This window comes from Macaca fascicularis, chromosome 14 (genome assembly GCF_037993035.2).
Source record: "Macaca fascicularis isolate 582-1 chromosome 14, T2T-MFA8v1.1".
Classification (NCBI taxonomy): Eukaryota; Metazoa; Chordata; class Mammalia; order Primates; family Cercopithecidae; genus Macaca; species Macaca fascicularis.
In genome coordinates this window covers 57,224,396-57,243,438 of record NC_088388.1, presented here as the reverse complement: position 1 = coordinate 57,243,438, position 19,043 = coordinate 57,224,396, and the positions used below count along the sequence as shown (strand labels likewise).

The 19,043-nt window shown below is 40.3% G+C and overlaps 1 protein-coding gene across 3 annotated transcripts in view; it reads right to left on the bottom strand.

The window, feature by feature from the left end:
- Window positions 1-17,556, bottom strand: part of STK33 (serine/threonine kinase 33) — a 213,532-nt gene extending 195,976 nt beyond the window's left edge. For 2 of the 3 annotated variants that reach the window (XM_065528598.2, XM_065528600.2), the window contains exons 1-2: window positions 17,418-17,556; window positions 2,202-2,362 (exon numbers count right to left, since the gene is read on the bottom strand). Coding sequence is in view for 1 of the 3 variants with exons in the window: in XM_065528600.2 (XP_065384672.1) it covers window positions 2,202-2,237 (36 nt within the window). In the remaining 2 variants the exon portion in view is untranslated. The remainder of the gene's footprint in view (window positions 1-2,201; window positions 2,363-17,417) is intronic. The other variant, XM_065528601.2, reaches the window with a different exon arrangement.
- Window positions 17,557-19,043: the final 1,487 nt, after the last annotated feature.

Sequence of the window (19,043 nt, the reverse complement as noted above, 5' to 3'; positions counted from 1 at the left end):
ACACACACACACACACATCTCTGAAAGCATACTCAATTGTTACTTGGCTCCAGGGAAATGAAATGGATATCAAGGCCACAGAGACAAAAGGAAGACTATTTTACTATATACTCTTCTTTTTTAAAAGTATATACCAGTCCAACTATTATCTATCTAAAAACTAACTAAATTTTAAAAGAATATGTAGGGATATAGGGTAATAATTATATGCAGAGGCTCTGTTGGATAAGAAAATCTGGGTTTAAGTCTCCATTCTTCCATTGACCAGTGTGCAAGTTAGGCAAGTTCTCCAAGCCCCAGTTTCCTCATCTGTAAAATGGAAGTAATGATAGTCACTGTGAGAACTAAAACCAATCAAGTACATAAAACATTTAGCACAGTACCTGGCAATTATTATTATTTAGTGTTATCTTTTAAATGGTACTGCAGACTTGGAAATCACCAAGTTATAGTCATTACCATTTCCTTTTTCTCTTTTATCTTATTCTGAATGAAAAAATTTTGCTAGTTCTTTTAAAATGTGTGGCACTCAATCATTTCATTTCTGTCTATTTTATAACCACTAGAGATTGGCCCAGATCCTGAAGAATCAGTTAGAGTATGGATTTTGAGAGCAATTAGGAACCATCGTACAATTGGTATAGGTTTTTGATTAAATCTAAACCTTTCAGTGGAGCCCTTATTGCCACTATATATAGGCATATCTACAGAATCTCTACTACACTAAATACCAAATGAAATGCCACCCATTTATACTTGTATCCCTATTTTAACATTTATAAGGTATTTTCAAATACTTTAGTTCAATTCCTAGAATAAGAATCTCAGAAATGGAAGATCCTTTAAAATACAATGTAATTTCTTCAACAATGATGAGGGGATCAGAGCATATATTTTTTATCTCTCTGTAGATGAATATTTTTAATTTAAGAGCAACCTGTTAAATATGAATTTAAATTATACTAAATAATGAAATAAATAAATGAAATGAAAGCCAAAGAAGAGAAGTGACTTGCCAAAGATTCACATGCTTTACAAGAAAAAAAAAAAAAAGTTGCCTAGAATTCACATGTTCTCATTTTACTGCTCATTTCATTCACATTCTGACAAGGAAGTCATCAAGTATGCTATTTTCCCTCACCTAAAAGGCTCTTACTTATATAACCTAAAGCCCCGTTTACATCTAATAATCTGATTTTTAAAATGGGCAAAAGATTTGAATAGACACTTCTCAAAAGAAGACATACAAATGGCAAATGGGTACATAAAAAGGTGTTCAACATCACTGCTCAACAGAGAAATGAAAATCAAACGACAATGAGACATCATCTCACCCCGGTTTAAAAGGCTTTTAAAAGACAGGAAATAACAAATGCTAGAGGAGATGTGGAGAAAAGGGAACCCTCGTACACTGTTGTTGGGATGTAAATTAGTACAACCACTATGGAGAACACTTTGGAGGTTCCTCAAAAAACTGAAAATAGAGCTACCATGTGATCCAGCAATTCCACTGCGGGGTATATACACAAAAGAAAGGAAATCAGTATATGGAAGAAATATTTGCAATCCCATGTTTGCCACAGTACTATTCACAATAGACAAGATTTGAGGGCAACCTAAGTGTCCATCAATAGATGAATGGATAAAGAAAATGTGGTACATATACACAATGGAGTACTATTCAGCCATAAATAAAGAATGAGATCCAGTCATCTGCAACAACATGGATGGAACTGGAGGTCATTATGTTAAATGAAATGAGCCGGGCACAGAAAGAAAAACATCAAATGTTCTCACTATTCGTGGGATCTAAAAATCAAAACAATTAAATTGATTTTTAGATGGTTTTAGAAAGGATGGTTACTAGAGGCTGGGAGGAGAATGGAGTAGGGAGAAGGGGGAGGGGATCGGTAATGGGTATGAAGAAATAGAACGAATGAATAAGACCTAGTATTTGATAGCACAACAGGGTGACTATAGTCAAAATAATTTAATTGTACATTTTTAAATAACTTAAGGAGTATAACTGGATTATTTGTAACACAAAGGATAACTGCTTAAGGGCACAGATACCCCATTTTCCATGATGTGATTATTATGTATTGCACGCCTGTATCAAAGTATCTCATGTATCCTATAAATATATATACCTACTATGTACCCACAGAAACTAAAAATTGTAAATTATAAAAAAAGAAAACCTTGTTCACAGAACCTATCTTGGATCTGGTAGCCATAAGTCTCTCCCCTCTGAATTCCAGCTACTACCATAGCAAACAACTTAGCACTTCATCATGGGTTATCTGCAGTCTTCGTGTTGGTATTGTCTCCCCAGCTGTAGGCAATCTGGAAGCAAGTTGGTCTGGTAAAAAAAAAAAAAAAAAAAAAGACATTATAATCACCACCATCTACCCTATCTCCTCCTCAGCCTATTATCCCAGACATTTCCCTCCATTTGGAAGCTCAGACTTCTCAGCCAAGCAAAGGTATCTGCTGCTTCATTCATTCCCTCCCTCTAAATTCCTCCTGGGATGCCTTTTCCTTCCTCCTCACCAACTCACATTCCTCACCTTGAGCCAAATCTTAACCCAATCCCCCTCACACAGAAAGCCTTAACTCAGCCCATTTTCTTAGAAACCTTTCTGCAACCAATATACACAGTGTTGTACAATTTTCCTATTCACACCTCATAATATTTCTGCATATATGCTTGGAAATGTATATTTCTGCATATGAGATAATTTATCAGCCTGGGCAACATAGTGAGACCCCCATATGTACAAAAAAAATAGCCAGGCATGTTGGTGCATGCCTGTGGTCCTAGTTACTCAGGAGGCTGAAGCAGGAGGATCACTTGAGTCTGGAAGGCCGAGGCTACTGTAAGCCATGATCCCACCACTGCACTCCAGCCTGGGTAAGAGAGTCACCAGGGAATTTTTCCAGCATGATGACTTTCGGTTTCACAATACCAAATCAAAGAACCTGCACTGAGCTAAGACTCATCCCAGAAAAGACTTAGAAAAAGACACCAAACACTTAAAGAGGGAGTCTTCTAAGTGTTTGGAATAAAGTCTGTCCTGAAAGAGAACTCTCTGTCCATGAAGGATGGGTCCATTTCAAAGAGAAGATATGTAACTTCCCCTATTTGATTAATTTATTGGCATGATAACTTGCATCAGTTTAAAGGCATTTCATCCACAATGAGGAAAAGCTAAATGCACTAAATCTTCTTTCAAGGAACCTGTATTTTTTGAACTCCTAGCAGTTTGCACTTAATGCTTTATTTTAAAATCAGATTTAATCATTTCATATAACCAGTACTTCTTCAGGAAGATGGATTTCATTTTACCTCTACATCTATTACCCCAGGTCAGAATTGCAATGAATTGTAATGCCATTTGAAACCACTAACACAGCACTCAACAATCCAATTAGTAAGTGAGTCTGAAAACACAATTTTCCAAAATGATTACAGTGCTCCCACTTCCTATTCTTAAATATCTAAGACACTAATTGAATGTCCATACTATTTTATTTATAGGTCTTTCTCAAATACTCTCACAATAAAACCACCAATTTTAATTCCTACTTCCATAAAAGCTCTTTGTTGGCTCTATTTTGAGGACTTAACAGAGCTATATTTTTCTAAAAATCAATTTGATAAACAAAAAAAAACATTTTCTTATGATACTCAGAGATCTCTACAGCATACAGCTTGATATTTTTTAACAACGGGAACTAAGAACAAAACTAAAAAGTGTAATTCTCAATTATACAAAACAAATAGGTGTTGTATTAGTCTGTTTTCATGCGGCTATAAAGAACTGCCCAAGCCTGGGTAATTTATAAAGGAAAGGGATTTAATTGACTCACAGTTCAGCATGGCTTGGGAGGCCTCAGGAAACTTACAATCATGGCAGAAGGCGAAGGGAAAGAAAGGCACTTTCTTCACAAGGTGGCAGGAAGAGGGGAAGAGCCGATTATAAAACCATCAGATCTCATGAGAATTCACTCAGTATCACAAGAACTGCATCAGGGAAACCATCACCATGATTCAATTACCTCCACCTGGTCTCTCTCTTGACATGTGGGGATTATGGGGATTATGGAAATTACAATTCAAGATGAGATTTGGGTGGAGACACAAAGCCTAATCATATCAAATATGTATGTTTATAAGTATATATGTACATGGTATATATCCTCTTAATTATCTTTTAAAATTTTTATGTCAGACAGTTTTTATCCACATCACAGCCTTCTGGGCTACAGTATGTTCAGAAACATAAAACCAATGATATAAGTCACCAAAGCAAACCCTACAGTGGAGAAGTGGCCACAACGTAGCATCAGTAGTGGAGAAGCAACCACAGAATCTAGAAATTACAAACAGTATATGAGGACATCTGGCACAGCATGAAATTTCTTTCACAGAAGATCTGATGGATGCTGACATGGACACTGTTTAAAGTTTTCCAATGACAGGGAACCCACTCCTTAATTTCCTCAAGAAGCTCATTTCATTGGACACCACCAGAATGTTTTTCCTCAAAATGAGCCAAAATTATCTCCTTATAAAACTTCTTACAGATCATACGTAATTACGTCATTCTTACAGATATGCCTAGTCCTTCTTTAACAGGTTTCTGCCTTTCAGGTATGAAGAAAATGATCATGTGTCCCCTTGGTCATACGCCCTAGAGGTTGCCTTTTCTACAATCCCAACACCCTCCCCTGTTCTTCACATCATTTAAAAGTCTTCACTATCCCAGTCCCCTCACCTTCTGGGTGAAATCCAATTTGCCAATATTTCCACTAAAAAATGGCATCTAGTACTAAAAGCAAAATTCCACAAATTATTGACATTACTCATGAGAAAGCAGATATTTAGGAAAGGATCAAACTCAAGAACCCTCTGCTTCATAGGCAGCAAGTCTTGACATGTACTATGGAAATGACTAGATGAACGGAAAGTATAAATCAATACTATCCAAAGACAATGATAAGAAAGATGGGGGGAAGGTAGTAAAAAATAGTATCATCAAGCCATTCATTCTGAAAGAAGTTAACCCACTATATGCTAGTCCATAGCCGAAATTATCCGAGATAATGATAATGTGGGTGTAATATGACCAAAACTTTCTAAATTTACAATAAGCATAGTTATATAGAGAATAATCACATCCTCTGAAATAAGTTACTTCTAATCTCATCTAAAGAATCAAATCAAATAAAAAAACACTAGATGTAATTAAGACTGTTGAGTTTCTCTGGAGATTATAGCAATCAGACATTTTAAGTATTCTAGGAATGAAACATTTGAGACAATTAAGGAAATCCTATTGAAGAAAAATTAGTCTGTAAAGCAGAGATAATATGGGACTAAGAAATGGCTTATTAATAACATTCAATTCTGAGTATAATGAATACAGCTATTACAATTTCAATTCACTGGTGGCTGAGCTCAAAAAGCTAAAATGCTGCCACTCAATCTGCCTCAAGGATCCAGATCTAATCAGTACAGTCACTGCCTGTTACATTTATTGAATCGCAGAATGATTTTAGGCTGAAAAGAATTTAGATGAAAAAAAAAGAGAGAAAACAAAGCTAGTAAATGGTAGGGCCTGAACTCAAGACCAAAATCTGGGTCTTTGCTATACTTGAACAACTCTTCAAATATTTGCAAATAGCTATCATACCCTCCCTTCTCACCTCTCACCAATCTTCTTTCAATGCCGGTTCCTTCAATGATTCATAATGTAGGGAGAATTCCAGAACTAAGTCCTACATGAGTGATGTCTGGAACTTCATACATATTCCTTCATGTCTGAAGTGCCAGCTCGGGCTGTGTCTTGCGAGAATGAATACTGTAACTGGATACATTAAGGATGGCTGCTCAACAAGACCAGAACTCCTGAGCTGCGGGTCACTCCTCAACTCTCAGTTATTAATACCACAAATAAGGCAGGGCAAGAGAGGCCTGAGAGACACAGCCTTGGAGCAAGGCCAATCAGTAAGAGACTATGGGCGATGATCAGAGCAAGACTACGATAATGCCAACGTCAGAAGCACCAGAAGATAAACCTCTGGTTTAGGCATCTTCCCCCTTAAACCTAGCCCTTCTCCAACAGCTCTCTCTCTACAAGGTCTCAGCCATCCAGTAGGAAAGGTCTTTCCTGTTACTAAGTGCTGGGGCAAACAGGAGATAGACCCTTTCAGACAAAGCATACAGCCACAGAGGGAGCTCTCCATGAAGTGAAACGTTATAACCCTAAAGTAAACAGGCAGTTAATCTAGGCAGGATGCTATATGAAGACAATGAGGAAGGCAAAAAGCCCAAAATAGCAGATTCTTAGAGAAAATGCTACAGACAAAAGACAAAGAAAATGATTTTTTTTTTTTTTTTTTTTTTTTTTTTTGAGATGGAGTCACCCAGGCTGGAGTGCAGTGGTGCGATCTCAGCTGACTGCAACCCCCACCTCCCAGGTTCAAGCGATTCTCCTGCCTCAGCCTCCCCAGTAGCTGGGATTACAGGCATGCACCACCAGGCTTAGCCAATTTTTGTATTTTTAGTAGAGACGAGGCTTCACCATGTTGGCCAGGCTGGTCTCAGACTCCTGACCTCAGGTGATCCACCCACCTTGGCCTCCCAAAGTGCTGGGATTACAGGCGTGAGCCACTGCGCCCAACCCTTTTTTTTTTTTTTTTTTTGAGACGGAGTCTCACTCTGTCACCCAGGCTAGAGTGCAGTGGCGCAATCTCAGCTCACTGCAACCTCGCCTCCCAGGTTCAAGCAATTCTCCTGCCTCACCCTCCCAAGAGGATGGGACTACACGCGCCCACTACCACGCCCAGCTAATTTTTGTATTTTTAGTAGAGATGCGGTTTCACCATGTTGGCCAGGCTGGTTTCGAACTCCTGACTTCAGGTGACCTGCCCGCCTAGGCCTCCCAAAGTGCTGGAATTACAGGCGTGCCCAGCCAAAAATGATTTTTTTAAGCTAGCCTTAGAAGAAGAGCAAGTCCAAGACAGATGTTAATTAACTACAAATTGTGTTTCTGTCTTATCCAACAAAATGGACCTCAGGCCAGGCTCGGTGGCTCACGCCTGTAATCCCAGCACTTTGGGAGGCTGAGACAGGCAGATTGCTTGAGACCAGGAGTTCAAGACCAGCCTCAGCAACATGGCAAAACCCTGTCTCTACAAAAAATACAAAAATTAAAAATTAGCACCAGGCATAGTGGCTCATACCTGTAATCCTAGCACTTTGGGAGGCCAAGGCGGGCAGATCACTTGAGGTCAGGAGTTCGAGACCAGCCTGACCAACATGGTAAAACCTCATCTCTACTGAAAATACAAAATTAGCCAGGCGTGGTAGTGGGCGCCTGTAGTCCCAGCTACTAGGGAGGCTGAGGCAGGAGAACTGCTTGAACCCGGGAGGCAGAGGTTGCAGTGAGCCGAGATTGCGCCATTGCACTCCAGCCTCGGCAACAAGAGCAAAACTCCATCTCGAAAAACAAAAAATTTAGCCGGGCATGGCAGTGCATGCCTGTGCTCCCAGCTACTCAGGAGGCTGAGATGGGAGGATGGCTTGATCCCACGTGGCAAAGGCTACAGTGAGCCGAGATCATGCCACTCCACTCTAGTCTGGGCAACAGAGCCAGACTCTATCTCGGAAAAAAAAAAAAAAAAAACGGACTTCAAATCTCAACCTGGCATAACAGGCTCTTTGTAAAATGGCATGCTAGCCTGTTGAGTCATTGTCTGCCATTATTCTTCTAGATCTCAACGTCCTCTAAGACTTACATGCTTTTCCACCTCTAGGCCTTTTAGTCTGCTGCTCCTTCTGCCTCAGCTTCCTCTTCCCTTTTGCTCATCCCTCCCTGACTTCCCCTAAGCAGGCATAGAAGTGCTCTCCTCCATCTCCCTTCACACCAACCAATGTGTCTGTTACAGCACCTGCCACAGGGGATTATAATTTCTTGGCTTGGGCTGGGCACGGTGGCTCACGCCTGTAATCCCAGCACTCTGGGAGGCCGAGATGGGCAGATCACTTGAGGTCAGGAGTTTGAGACCAGACTGGCCAACATGGTGAAATCCTGTCTCTACTGAAACTACAAAAATTAGCTTGGCATGGTGGTGGCCACCTGTAATCCCAGTTACTTGGGAGGCTGAGGCAGAAGCATTGCTTGGACCCGGGAGGTGGAAGTTGCAGTGAGCCAAGATCACACCACTGCACTCCAGCCTTGGTGACAGAGCAAGACTCTGTCTAAAAAACAAAAAAAAATTATTGGCTGTTTTTCCCTCCACAACAGATTATAAGCTCGACATAGAGTGTATCTTTTTATCTTTGTATCCCAAAAACCTAGCATAGTATCTGGCTCATTATTTAGTAAGTGAACGACTCAAATGAAGGAAGTGAGGGATGAGTACAGTGGCAACCGCATGCCAGGCTGTGTGTCATGTGTATCTGGCATCTCTCCCTCAGTGATCTGTGACAGACAGAATGGTGTCTGATGCACAGTAGGTGATCAACAAAAACAACAAATCAAGTGAACAAACATGAAAAGAGCTATAACAGATTCAGCAAAGTATTATTTATAACAACAAGTATGAAGATCCCTTCCAACTCTAAGACTCTATGGAGTTTTTTACACTGCATTTATACAAATTTATTAGAAAATTGGAAAACATAGAGATGGGAAACTAGCATTTATTGAAGGGCTACATATTTGTTAGGCACTTTACCTATGACATTTGCTTTTCAGAATTCTGGGAAATTATAATTATAAGCCCCATTTCATAGAAAAAGGAACCAAAGCTAGAAATGCAGGACCAAAATTTGAACCCAGGTAAGCCTGAGCTCACCAATCCTAAGCTTTTTCCCACTGCACACTTGAACCTCTGGGAAGAACACGAGGCACACCTCCCTATCATTCCACTCCAAGAAAAGGAGTTCTGAACAAGCCACAGTTCAACTGGATCACAATTCCAGAAGAAGGAGTTTTCAATGGAAGGTTAAAAAAAAAAAAAAGATGAAAAGTTCTTTCTTCCCTTGAGGATCATCATCTTTTCTTTGTGGAAAGGTTCTCATGGCCCTTCCTGTTGCTCCCATGAGGCTGTAAGGAAAATCTTAAGGCCTCTTCACCTTAGGAGAGGGTAATCCTTCCTTTGCTCTTCCCTTTCGCCAAGGGGTCAAGTGGGAATCAGATTACAATCCTGAAAAACAGATGGCAAAGAGGCACCCTATAGGTCAACTTAGAGGCCTTAAGTGAGATTAGACAGGGAAGCAGACTTGAAGCTTACATCCTCAACAGACCAATTATCTTAGTTCAGGCTGCTCTAACAGAATACCATCAACTGGGTGGTTTAAACAACAAACATTTATTTCTCACAGTTCTGGAGGCTGAGAAGTCCAAGACCAGGACACCAGCAGATCTGATGCTTGATGGGGGTACTCTTCCTGGTTTGCAGATGGCCATCTTCCTGCTGTGTCCTCGCATGGTGGAGAACAGAGAGCACTCTCATCTTTCCATCCCCTTATAAGGTCACTAGTACTATTCATGAGGGCTCCACCCTCATGACCTAATTACCTTTCAAATGCCCCAAAATACCATCACACTGGGGATTTAGACCTCAAAATATGAATTCTGAGGGGACACAAACATTCAATCCATAGCACTAATTCACCAAATTATACCCCTACATGGAAATTTGGAGCCAAAGTCCTGTTAGCAATATGGAATGGTTCTTTGTCTGGAATGTCCTCTGTGTAGGATGGTGGCATATAACTGGAGTGACAAGGAATTAGCCAAATTTTGTCTCCCCAAAACATGCCTGACGAGTTGACTTTAACAAGTGAAATGAAGTGTACAAGAAACAGGACAACTGAATAGCTACACATAAAAGAACGAATCTGGACATCTACTTCAAATTATAAACAAAAATTAACTCAAAATGGATCCAGAATCTAAATATAAGAGCTAAAATTACAGAACTTTTAGAAGAAAACATACGGGTAAATCTTTATGACCTTGTATTAGGCTATAGTGTATTTTAGATATGGCAACTAAACTGAAGAAAAAATATATTGGACTTTATAAAATTAAAAATTTTTGTGCTTCAAGGAACACTACCAAGGAGGTAAAAAGACAATCTACGAAATGCAAGAAAATATTTGCAAATCAATTATATGAGAAGAGTCTAATATCCGGACTACATAAAGAACTCTTACAACTGAACAAGAAAAAGACAACCCAAATTAAAAACAGACAAAATATTTGAATAGGTATTTCTCCAAATTAAACACAGACAAAATATTTGAATAGGTATTTCTCCAAAGAAGATATACAAATTGCAGATCTTCCATATTAACACATGAAAAGATCCTAACATCATTAGTTATCAGGAAAATGTAAATCAAAACCATAATGAAATACCACTTCACACATACTAGGATGGCTATACTCAGACAGTAACAAGTTCTAGTGAAGGTATGGAGAAATGAGAACCCTCATACATTGCTGTTGGGAATGCAAAATGGTACAGCCACTTTGGAAAACAGTTTGACAGTTCCTCAAAAAGTTAAACACAGAGTTACCATATAATCAGCAATTCTACTCTTAGAGAACCCAGGAGAACTGATAATATATGTTCACACAAAAACTTGTACATGAATATTCTTAGCAGCATTACTCAAAATACCAAAAAAAAAAAGAAAATCACCCAAATGGTCATCAACTGATGAATGGATACACAAAATGTACCATACAATGGAATTCTATTTGGTCATAAAAAGGAATAAAGGACTGATACATACTACGACAGAAATGAACTTTGAAAACATCATGCTAAGTGAAAGAAGTCAGATTCAAAATGCCACATATTGTATAATTCCATTTATATAAAATTTCCATAAGAGGCAAATCTAGAGAAAGACTGATGTTTGCCAGGGGCTCAGGGAAAGGGAGAACAAGGCATGACTGCTATTGGATGTGAGGGTTCTTCTTGGGGGTGATAAAAATGTTCTGGAATTAAATAGTAGTTATGATTGCTAGTGTCACTACTGTTTAACTAGTGCGTACTTTAAAACGGTGAATTTTATGGTATGTAAATCATATCTCAATAAAAAAGGTGAGGTGCAACTATAAAAAGGCGCCAAGTTTACATATTATATGTACCATCAAAGAGATATGACAGAAAAGCAATAAAGAAGTTAACTTGAAAATCACTGCTGGATATTGGTGTTTACTTTTATAATAACAAATATGAAAAATATTGAATTTTATTGCCATAAACTGAAAACCAAAATAAAGACGACTGAGAGGAAAATTAATTGGATTTCCATGAAAAATATCCAAGGATAAATATTTGCTTTCTTCCCAATATTTCACCTGTTTGGAAGCTGAGCTCCTTACAGCAGATATAAGAGCCTCGATGTTAGATTTGCTGGCAGCAAACAAACTTGAAAGAATTCAAGTCTAAGAACCTGAGCCTCAGATGCACTGCCTTTGGTAAATGGTAAACGGATTCTCTCCCAGTGAGCTCTGTTGTAGACAAGCATTCTACCATGATAATGACAAAGTAACAGAGTAGAACTTTCAATTTCCAACATCTCAACCTTGGAGACTGCATGAACATTTTACTTAAGGCTTTTTTATAAGTCTCTGAATTAATATGTGTGAGTCCAAATGGCCAGTTTTTCCAAATAATCAACTCATGTTAAGAATACTGAATCACAGCAAACTTTTCACACATACACTATAAAAGTAAAGATATAATACAATATTCTAGAACTATGCCTGGCATATGATCAGCACCCTATAAATATTTATTGAATGAATGTTTATAATAGTCAATATTGTTTACTAAATAACTTTATCAAAAATAAGGATCAATAATAGTATTCCTAACTGAACTTATCTTTATCAATAGAAAATTGTTTTTTCTTAATTTATTTCTAACGTAATACCACATCCTTATTGACCTTAACTGAGAAGTCAATGGTTAAGAAAGATCATTAGTTCATTATACGTAGAAAGGACATTCTAATTATTAAAATTATTGCCCCTCACCTTGTAAACCTTTTAAAATAAAACAACTTCAGGTCAATAAAACTGTGGGATTTGTGAGGTTAGTCATTTCTTATGCACTCTACAATGTATTTTAGTTAATAAACTAAGAAAATATATATTAACAAAGCTTAACAATAGGATGTCCATTCTTCATATTCTAGAGCTCTAAGATAAACAAAACACAATTAGCCTCACTCATATATAGTGGAGTTTAGCAGGAAAGGAAATTCTTTCTGAATCGCATCTTAAGGCATACCAATTTAACAACGCCAAAAAAAGTCAGCAATTAATTTTATATTGCATTTTCCATTTTGTAAGCCTCTTTTTGAAAACAGGGAAGTTATTTCTCAGTATTTAACAACTAGAGGTGTTTGAAGTACTACATAGTATCATCAGATGAATAAAAGTAGAAAATAGCTCCAGAGAACACATCTTCTCTTTCAGAAGGATACTTCTTCTGTAAGTCTCTAAGGATAAGCTTCTACAATGTGTGACAGAGAAGTCAATGGTTGAAACAGCCATCAGTTCAAACAACTATCAGAAACAGCCTTCCTAAATCTCCCTTACAGCAAGCAGTATAAGCTCTTTTCTAGTCCTTGATTCAAGGACACATGAGGAAGACACAAGTACCCACCTTTGTATCATCCTCTTTTAGGTTTTTTATTGGACATCACACTACTCAGCTTTCTTGTACTTATTTTACCTCTTGATTTGCTGACATTACAAAATAACATTTTTAAAGAAAATGCAGATAGGTAGCTGTTCTCTTCATGGGAAGGACTTTCTAAGAATAAAAGCAATGGATCATAAAGGAAAAGATTAACAGGCAGACAACATAAAATTGTTTTAATTTCTATAAATCATAAGCCTTCATAAATGAAAAGGCAATTGTGGGGAAAATGCCCCACATCGAAGGGTTAATATCCTCATTATATCAAGAGTTCACATGGTTCAGTGCGTGGCCAAGACAGGGCCCCCAGCATTCCCTCGTCCTCCATACAGGAAACTGCAATGTCTCCGCAAAAAAAGAGATTGCAGCTTCTCTCCTCCAGCTTTGAAAACTACTCTGCCTTTCCTTATCTGTCTCGGTTTTTGCCTCCTACCTGGATGCTCTCTTTCTTCCAAGCCCTGTTTGACTCAAAGTTCAGATAAACAAGCAATCAGCCCGGTCTTGATTCCAGATTTTTCCCCCAAGAAACAGCCTCTGAAACAGTTTTCTACCTTGCCATGTAGCCTACAGGCAAGTAACAACTCGCCCCATGCTCCAGGGATAATTTATCCAACTAATTCCAGCCAAAGCCCAGAATAGTGGCTCCTGCCTGGGCTGGGGAAGATAAAAATCAAACAATTGATAAGAAAAAACTAAGACTCTAACACAAAAACCATCAAAAAGCTTTTGTAGGCAATTCACAAAAAAGAAATAGCCAATAGCTAACAATAAGATTTCTTAACACTTAAAACACATTAATAATGACAGATGTGAGTTAAAATAAGGAGGTGCCATTTTATTTTATTTACTTAATTTTTTTTTTTTTTTTTGAGATGGAGTCTCACTCTGTCACCCAGGATGGAGTGCAGCGGTGCGATCTCGGCTCACTACAAGCTCCGCCTCCCGGGTTCACGCCATTCTCCTGCCTCAGCCTCCCAAGCAGCTGGCACTATAGGTGCCCACAACACGCCCAGCTAATTTTTTGTATTTTTAGTAGAGACGGGGTTTCACCGCGTTAGCCAGGATGGTCTTGATCTCCTGACCTTGTGATCTGCCCACCTCGACCTCCCAGAGTGTTGGGATTACAGGTGTGAGCTACCACGCCCGGCCAGGAGGTGCCATTTTTATCTGTGAAATTAGCAAAGTTTTTAAAATAATAATGCTAATATGGGTGTCATAAAACTGACGGTGGCAATGTAAATTGGCATAATCTTTCTGAAAAACAGTATGGCAATGTTTCGATGTTTTGAGAGCATTCACAATGTCCCTGCCCTTTGACCTCCCTATAATTTCATTTTTGGGAACTGATTTTTTTTTTTTTTTTTGACACAGGGTCTCACTCCATTGCCCAGGCTGGAATGCAGTGGCAAGTTCACTGCAGCCTTGAATTCCTGGGTCAAAGAGATCCTCCCACTTCAGCCTCCTGAGCATTAGGGGCTGGCTACAGGTGCATGCCACCACACCTGGCTAATTTTTTTATTTTTTTAGAGATAGGGTCTTGCTATGTTGCCCAGACTGGTCTCAAACTCCTGGCCTCAGTGATCCTCCCACCTCAGCCTCCAAAAGTGCTGGTTTTACATGCATGCGTCCCCATGCCCAGCCTAGGAACTGACCTGAAGTAATCAAAAATGTAGCAAAAAGATTTAAGTGTAAAGACATCCATTATTACATTTTGTACCTGAAGTCTAAATATTCAACAATAAGTACATTGCAAATAAATTATGTTTCATCCATAGTGTGGGTTATTACTGAGCTAATAAAAATGATATGAGAACTGACCTTTTTATAGTACTGACGAAGGACCATTCCCTGTTCTACACAGTTAACATGTACTAACTCATTTACTTCTCAAAACAGCACGACATGGAGCCTGTGACATAGGCAGGTGCTAGTATCATCTCCATTTTACAGTTGAGGAATCTGAGGCCAGAGGAGTTAAATGATGGACTCAAGGTTACACTAAAGCAGAATCACATCTGAAATTCTCATCCTCATCTGAAATTCTAAAACCCAAAAATCTCAGAAAATCAAGTGTTTTCTTTTTTTTTTTTTTTTTTTTTTCCTTTTTTTCAGAGATAGGGTCTCACTCTGTCACCCAGACTGGACTGCAGTGGTGCAATCATAGCTCACTGCAGCCTGTGGTTTGCTCTGGGGCTCAAGAGATCCTCCCACCTCAGCCTTCGGAGTAGCTGGGACCATAGATGCACACCACCACGCCCGGCTAATTTTTTAAAAATTTGTAGAGATGGGTCTTATTATGCTACCCAAGCTGGTATCAAACTCTTAGCCTCAAGCGATCCTCCCACCTAGGGCTCCAACAAGAGTCAAGTGTTTTCATAAACCTGTGGCAAACTCATTTGCAAAACGAGATCTAAACTGACAATGAAACAATGTATTATCTCTGTCCTACTTAGAGCGAATTCATTTTACTAAAGAAGTTAATGTGTTTGATTACAAGGTGCTGCCCCAGATCCCACTAGACATGATACAGGGTCTATACCATGTCATCTTCCGATAAAGTGAAAATTCTGAATTTTAAAACACAACTAGCATCATAAGGTTTCAGATAAGGAATTGTGACAAAGCTGGGATTCAGATCTAAGCTGTCCGCCTGTGCTCCTAACCACTATGTGATATTTTCAGAGACTGTTTAATGACATAGGAAAATGCTTATCATTCAAGTATTTACACAGACAAATTTTAAATTGCGATTGTGATTAAGTGCTACTAAGGAGAAATCACTGGTGTCAGAAGAACCTATGTTAAGCAGGTTTGTCCTAGACAGTCAGAAGCAGTTTTCCTGAGGAAATATTTGATCTGAGATGTGAATAAGAGTTAGAAGAAGGAAGAGCACATCTGGCAGGGAGACTATCATATGCAACAGCCCTGTGTAGGAGGGAAAATGGCACAAAAGTCTGAAAAGAAGCCAATGTAGAATAACCATTTGCCTCAGTTTGCCTGACAGAGACCCAGGTTAGACCTTTTGTCCTAGTATAAATAATAACTTTTTTTTTTTTTTGAGACAAAGTCTCACTCTGTTGCCCAAGCTGGAGTGCAGTGGCACGATCTCGGCTCATGGCAACCTCTGCCTCCTGGGTTCAAGCGATTCTCAGACCTGCCTCAGCCTCCTGGGAAGCTGGGATTACAGGCATGCACCACCATACCCAGCTAATTTTTGTATTTTTTAGTAGAGACAGGGTTTCACCATGTTGGTCAGGCTGGTACTTTCTATTACTCTCAAAAAATATCTTGGTCTGAATGGTCATGGACATGGTCACCCAACTTCTAGGCCACATTAAGAGTTTTGTCTTCATCCTAAGAATAACCAGAAGCCATGATGGATTTTGAGCTAGAGGAGGGGGGGAGGTAGCATAATCAAACTTTAGTTGTTAAAACACTACTGCTGCTGCAGGGCAAAGAATGGATGGGAATATTGAAAGGAAAGGGTAAATACCTTTAGATTAGTTAAGAGGCTACTACTGGACAACAGATAATGGTAGACTGGTCTAGGGTGATAGTATCAGAGACACAGATACTCAGATAGATTTGAGATTTGGTTTGAAGATAGATAAAATGAATAGAACTTGACGATTGTTTAGATATGGAAAGGAAGAAAGTACGAGGTATCAAGGATGAGGCCAAGATTTCTGATTTGCAAACTAGATAGAGGTTGGTATGACTCATTGAGAGTGCAACTGAGATTTACACGAGCTAAAAATTTCAATGTGCGATATATCTGCATATCCATCACAGTCTAAAGGCATGGGCCTGGAGAACAAGGAAAGAGTTTAGGTTCAAAACTTGCTTATGTTCCTTTCCATTCACAGAGCCCTCTTCCAAGGCAGGACCATCCTATTTTCTGGTTGGATATTGGAGTCATTTGGTGGTCAAAAAAGAAGGTCCTCCTTAGCTGGTGATATGGGACGGGGAGCACCAGACCACTTTTAGCATGCAAATATCCCTTACAACTAATGCTCAAGTGCTTTTTACATGTACGGTTCACAAAAGAGCTTCACATATAGGTTCACTGAAACCCACGACCTTATGAGAAATTATAGTCTACATTTAGGAAGCTGAGGGAGAGTGCTTAAATTACCTGTCCACACAGCCAGTACGGGGCTGCTTTATGTCATCCTATCATCTCCTATGTGCATCCTCTAGGTGTAAGAGACTATCTTAAGGGCAACAAGAAACCTACCATATAATGAGGTCCTACTAGGTACCAGGCTCTAGGAGATTTAAAAAAAGAAAGAAACACAACTTCAGAAGTTCTAAGGATGTTTCGCACACACTTACCCTACAGTAAGTTCGCTTTATACTTTCAAAAAGTTTCACGTCCCAAGATGGGGTGGAGGTGAGACGGTGGAGATGAACCGGGGCAGACAGAGACCACCCCAAATACCGGACCCGGGGGAAATGGGGTCCCAACGGCTGGGTCCCGGGAGACACTCGGAGGGGTCCGCGGGTTCAGCCCGGTCCCTCCGCTGGGGGGTCGCCAGCCGACCGGCAGCGAGAGACCCAGAGGCCCGTTTGCCCACTACGTTGCCATAGCAACGGCCTGGGCCGGCTGCGCCCCGGGCCACCCGCCCCATCCCGCGGGCCCGCCCTGAGCTGTGACTCCAGGGACCACTCACCGCGGCCGGCGGACGGGCGGGTCTCCTACAGGTGCGCACACTTGGCGTAGGCTGTCGCTGAGCCCAGAATTCTGCACCGGGAGAAACTTTTCGGCCCGCAGAACAGCCGCAGGCCGGTGGACGGGGGCCGCGCGGGGACAAAGAGCGGCGGCGGGTGCAAAGCCCCTTCTCCAAGCCGCGGGGCTGGCCCAGAGGTGCCGGCTGCACAACGGCGCCCACGTGCCCCGAGTGCAGCCCCAGGCGCGCCCAAGGGCAGCTCCCCTTAGAAACGGACCTAATATCCCGTCTGGGGCACAGAGGAGCAGCCATATGTTACGTAAAATAAAGCTTTGTAGTAGGAATATCACAGTACTGAGGTGATTGATGCTCAGGCCACTCTTCTCGCTCGGGGTCAAGCCCTCAACCCCCAGCCCGTTGGAGCTAGGGCTGCAAGCCTTGAACTGCAGTGGGTGGGGAGCTGGCCTAAAAAGACGGGAAAATGCTGGGGGGAGGGTGTTTGTCCCCAGGCAGGGGCTGAGAAGACTGACAGATCAAATGACAATTCTCAGGGATATGTTTTAGCTACAAACCTATAAGAACCATCTGAATGCCTGCCCCATGCAACAGAGGGTCCAGCTGTATGCTAATGCATTTATTGGCCTGAACTAGGAATGGCTTCTGTGGTCCTAGGTCCTACTCTTTAGCAGCTGTGGGAAAGAAATTCAACTCTCCTAATACTAGTCTAGTTATTTGAGGCAGATGTTTTCTAAAATTAGACTGACTGGTAGCAAGTAACTTGATACCACGGCAGGTGGATTCATTGTATTGCTTGCGGGGAGGGTACATTTGGCAACTAGTTCATCCAGTCCTTTTCATCAAAAAACTCAAAATGGTCATAATGGGTGACTGGTAACTTCAAACTTCAAACTTCAAACCACTGGACTAGGCCGGGCACAGTGGATCACACCGATAATCTCAGTACTTTGGGAGGCCAAGGCAGGAGGATTGCTAGAACCCAGAACTTCAAGACCAGCCTGGGTAACACTGGGAGACCCCCGTCTCTACAAAATTCAGAACTACCTGGCCACCAAAGGGCTGCAAGAAACCTACCATATAATGACGTACTACTAGGTACTAGCCTCTAGGAGATTAAAAAAGATCTCCTAGGATAGCCTCCCCCATCTTAAGGGCATTAATCACATCTGTAAAGTGCCCTTTGTATATATGGTAACATATTGACAGGTTCCAGCCTGGGTGATAGCCAGCCCTGACTCTAAAAGCAAAAACAACCACTGGACTATGTTTTGCCCTGGATTAAACCAGACCATCAAAAAACTGTATGTTTGTACCACTTCGTCTTCACCATTGCAACATTGCCTGCACCAAGTCATGTTTAGCACTATGCCATTTGCTTATATTAAGAGATGTTGTTTAAAAAATATTCATGATACCTCTACATTTACTAGAGGGATTACTTGAAGAATGTTGTTTATTACATCTCTATAGCAGAATCCTACCAGCTTGTCTAGTCCAGAGCTTTTCAAACTTTTTTGAGCACAATCCATCAAAATAAATATGTTTTACATTATCACTCAATACACATGTATTCATATATTTAATAGCTGAAACAAGTTTTATAAAACATTA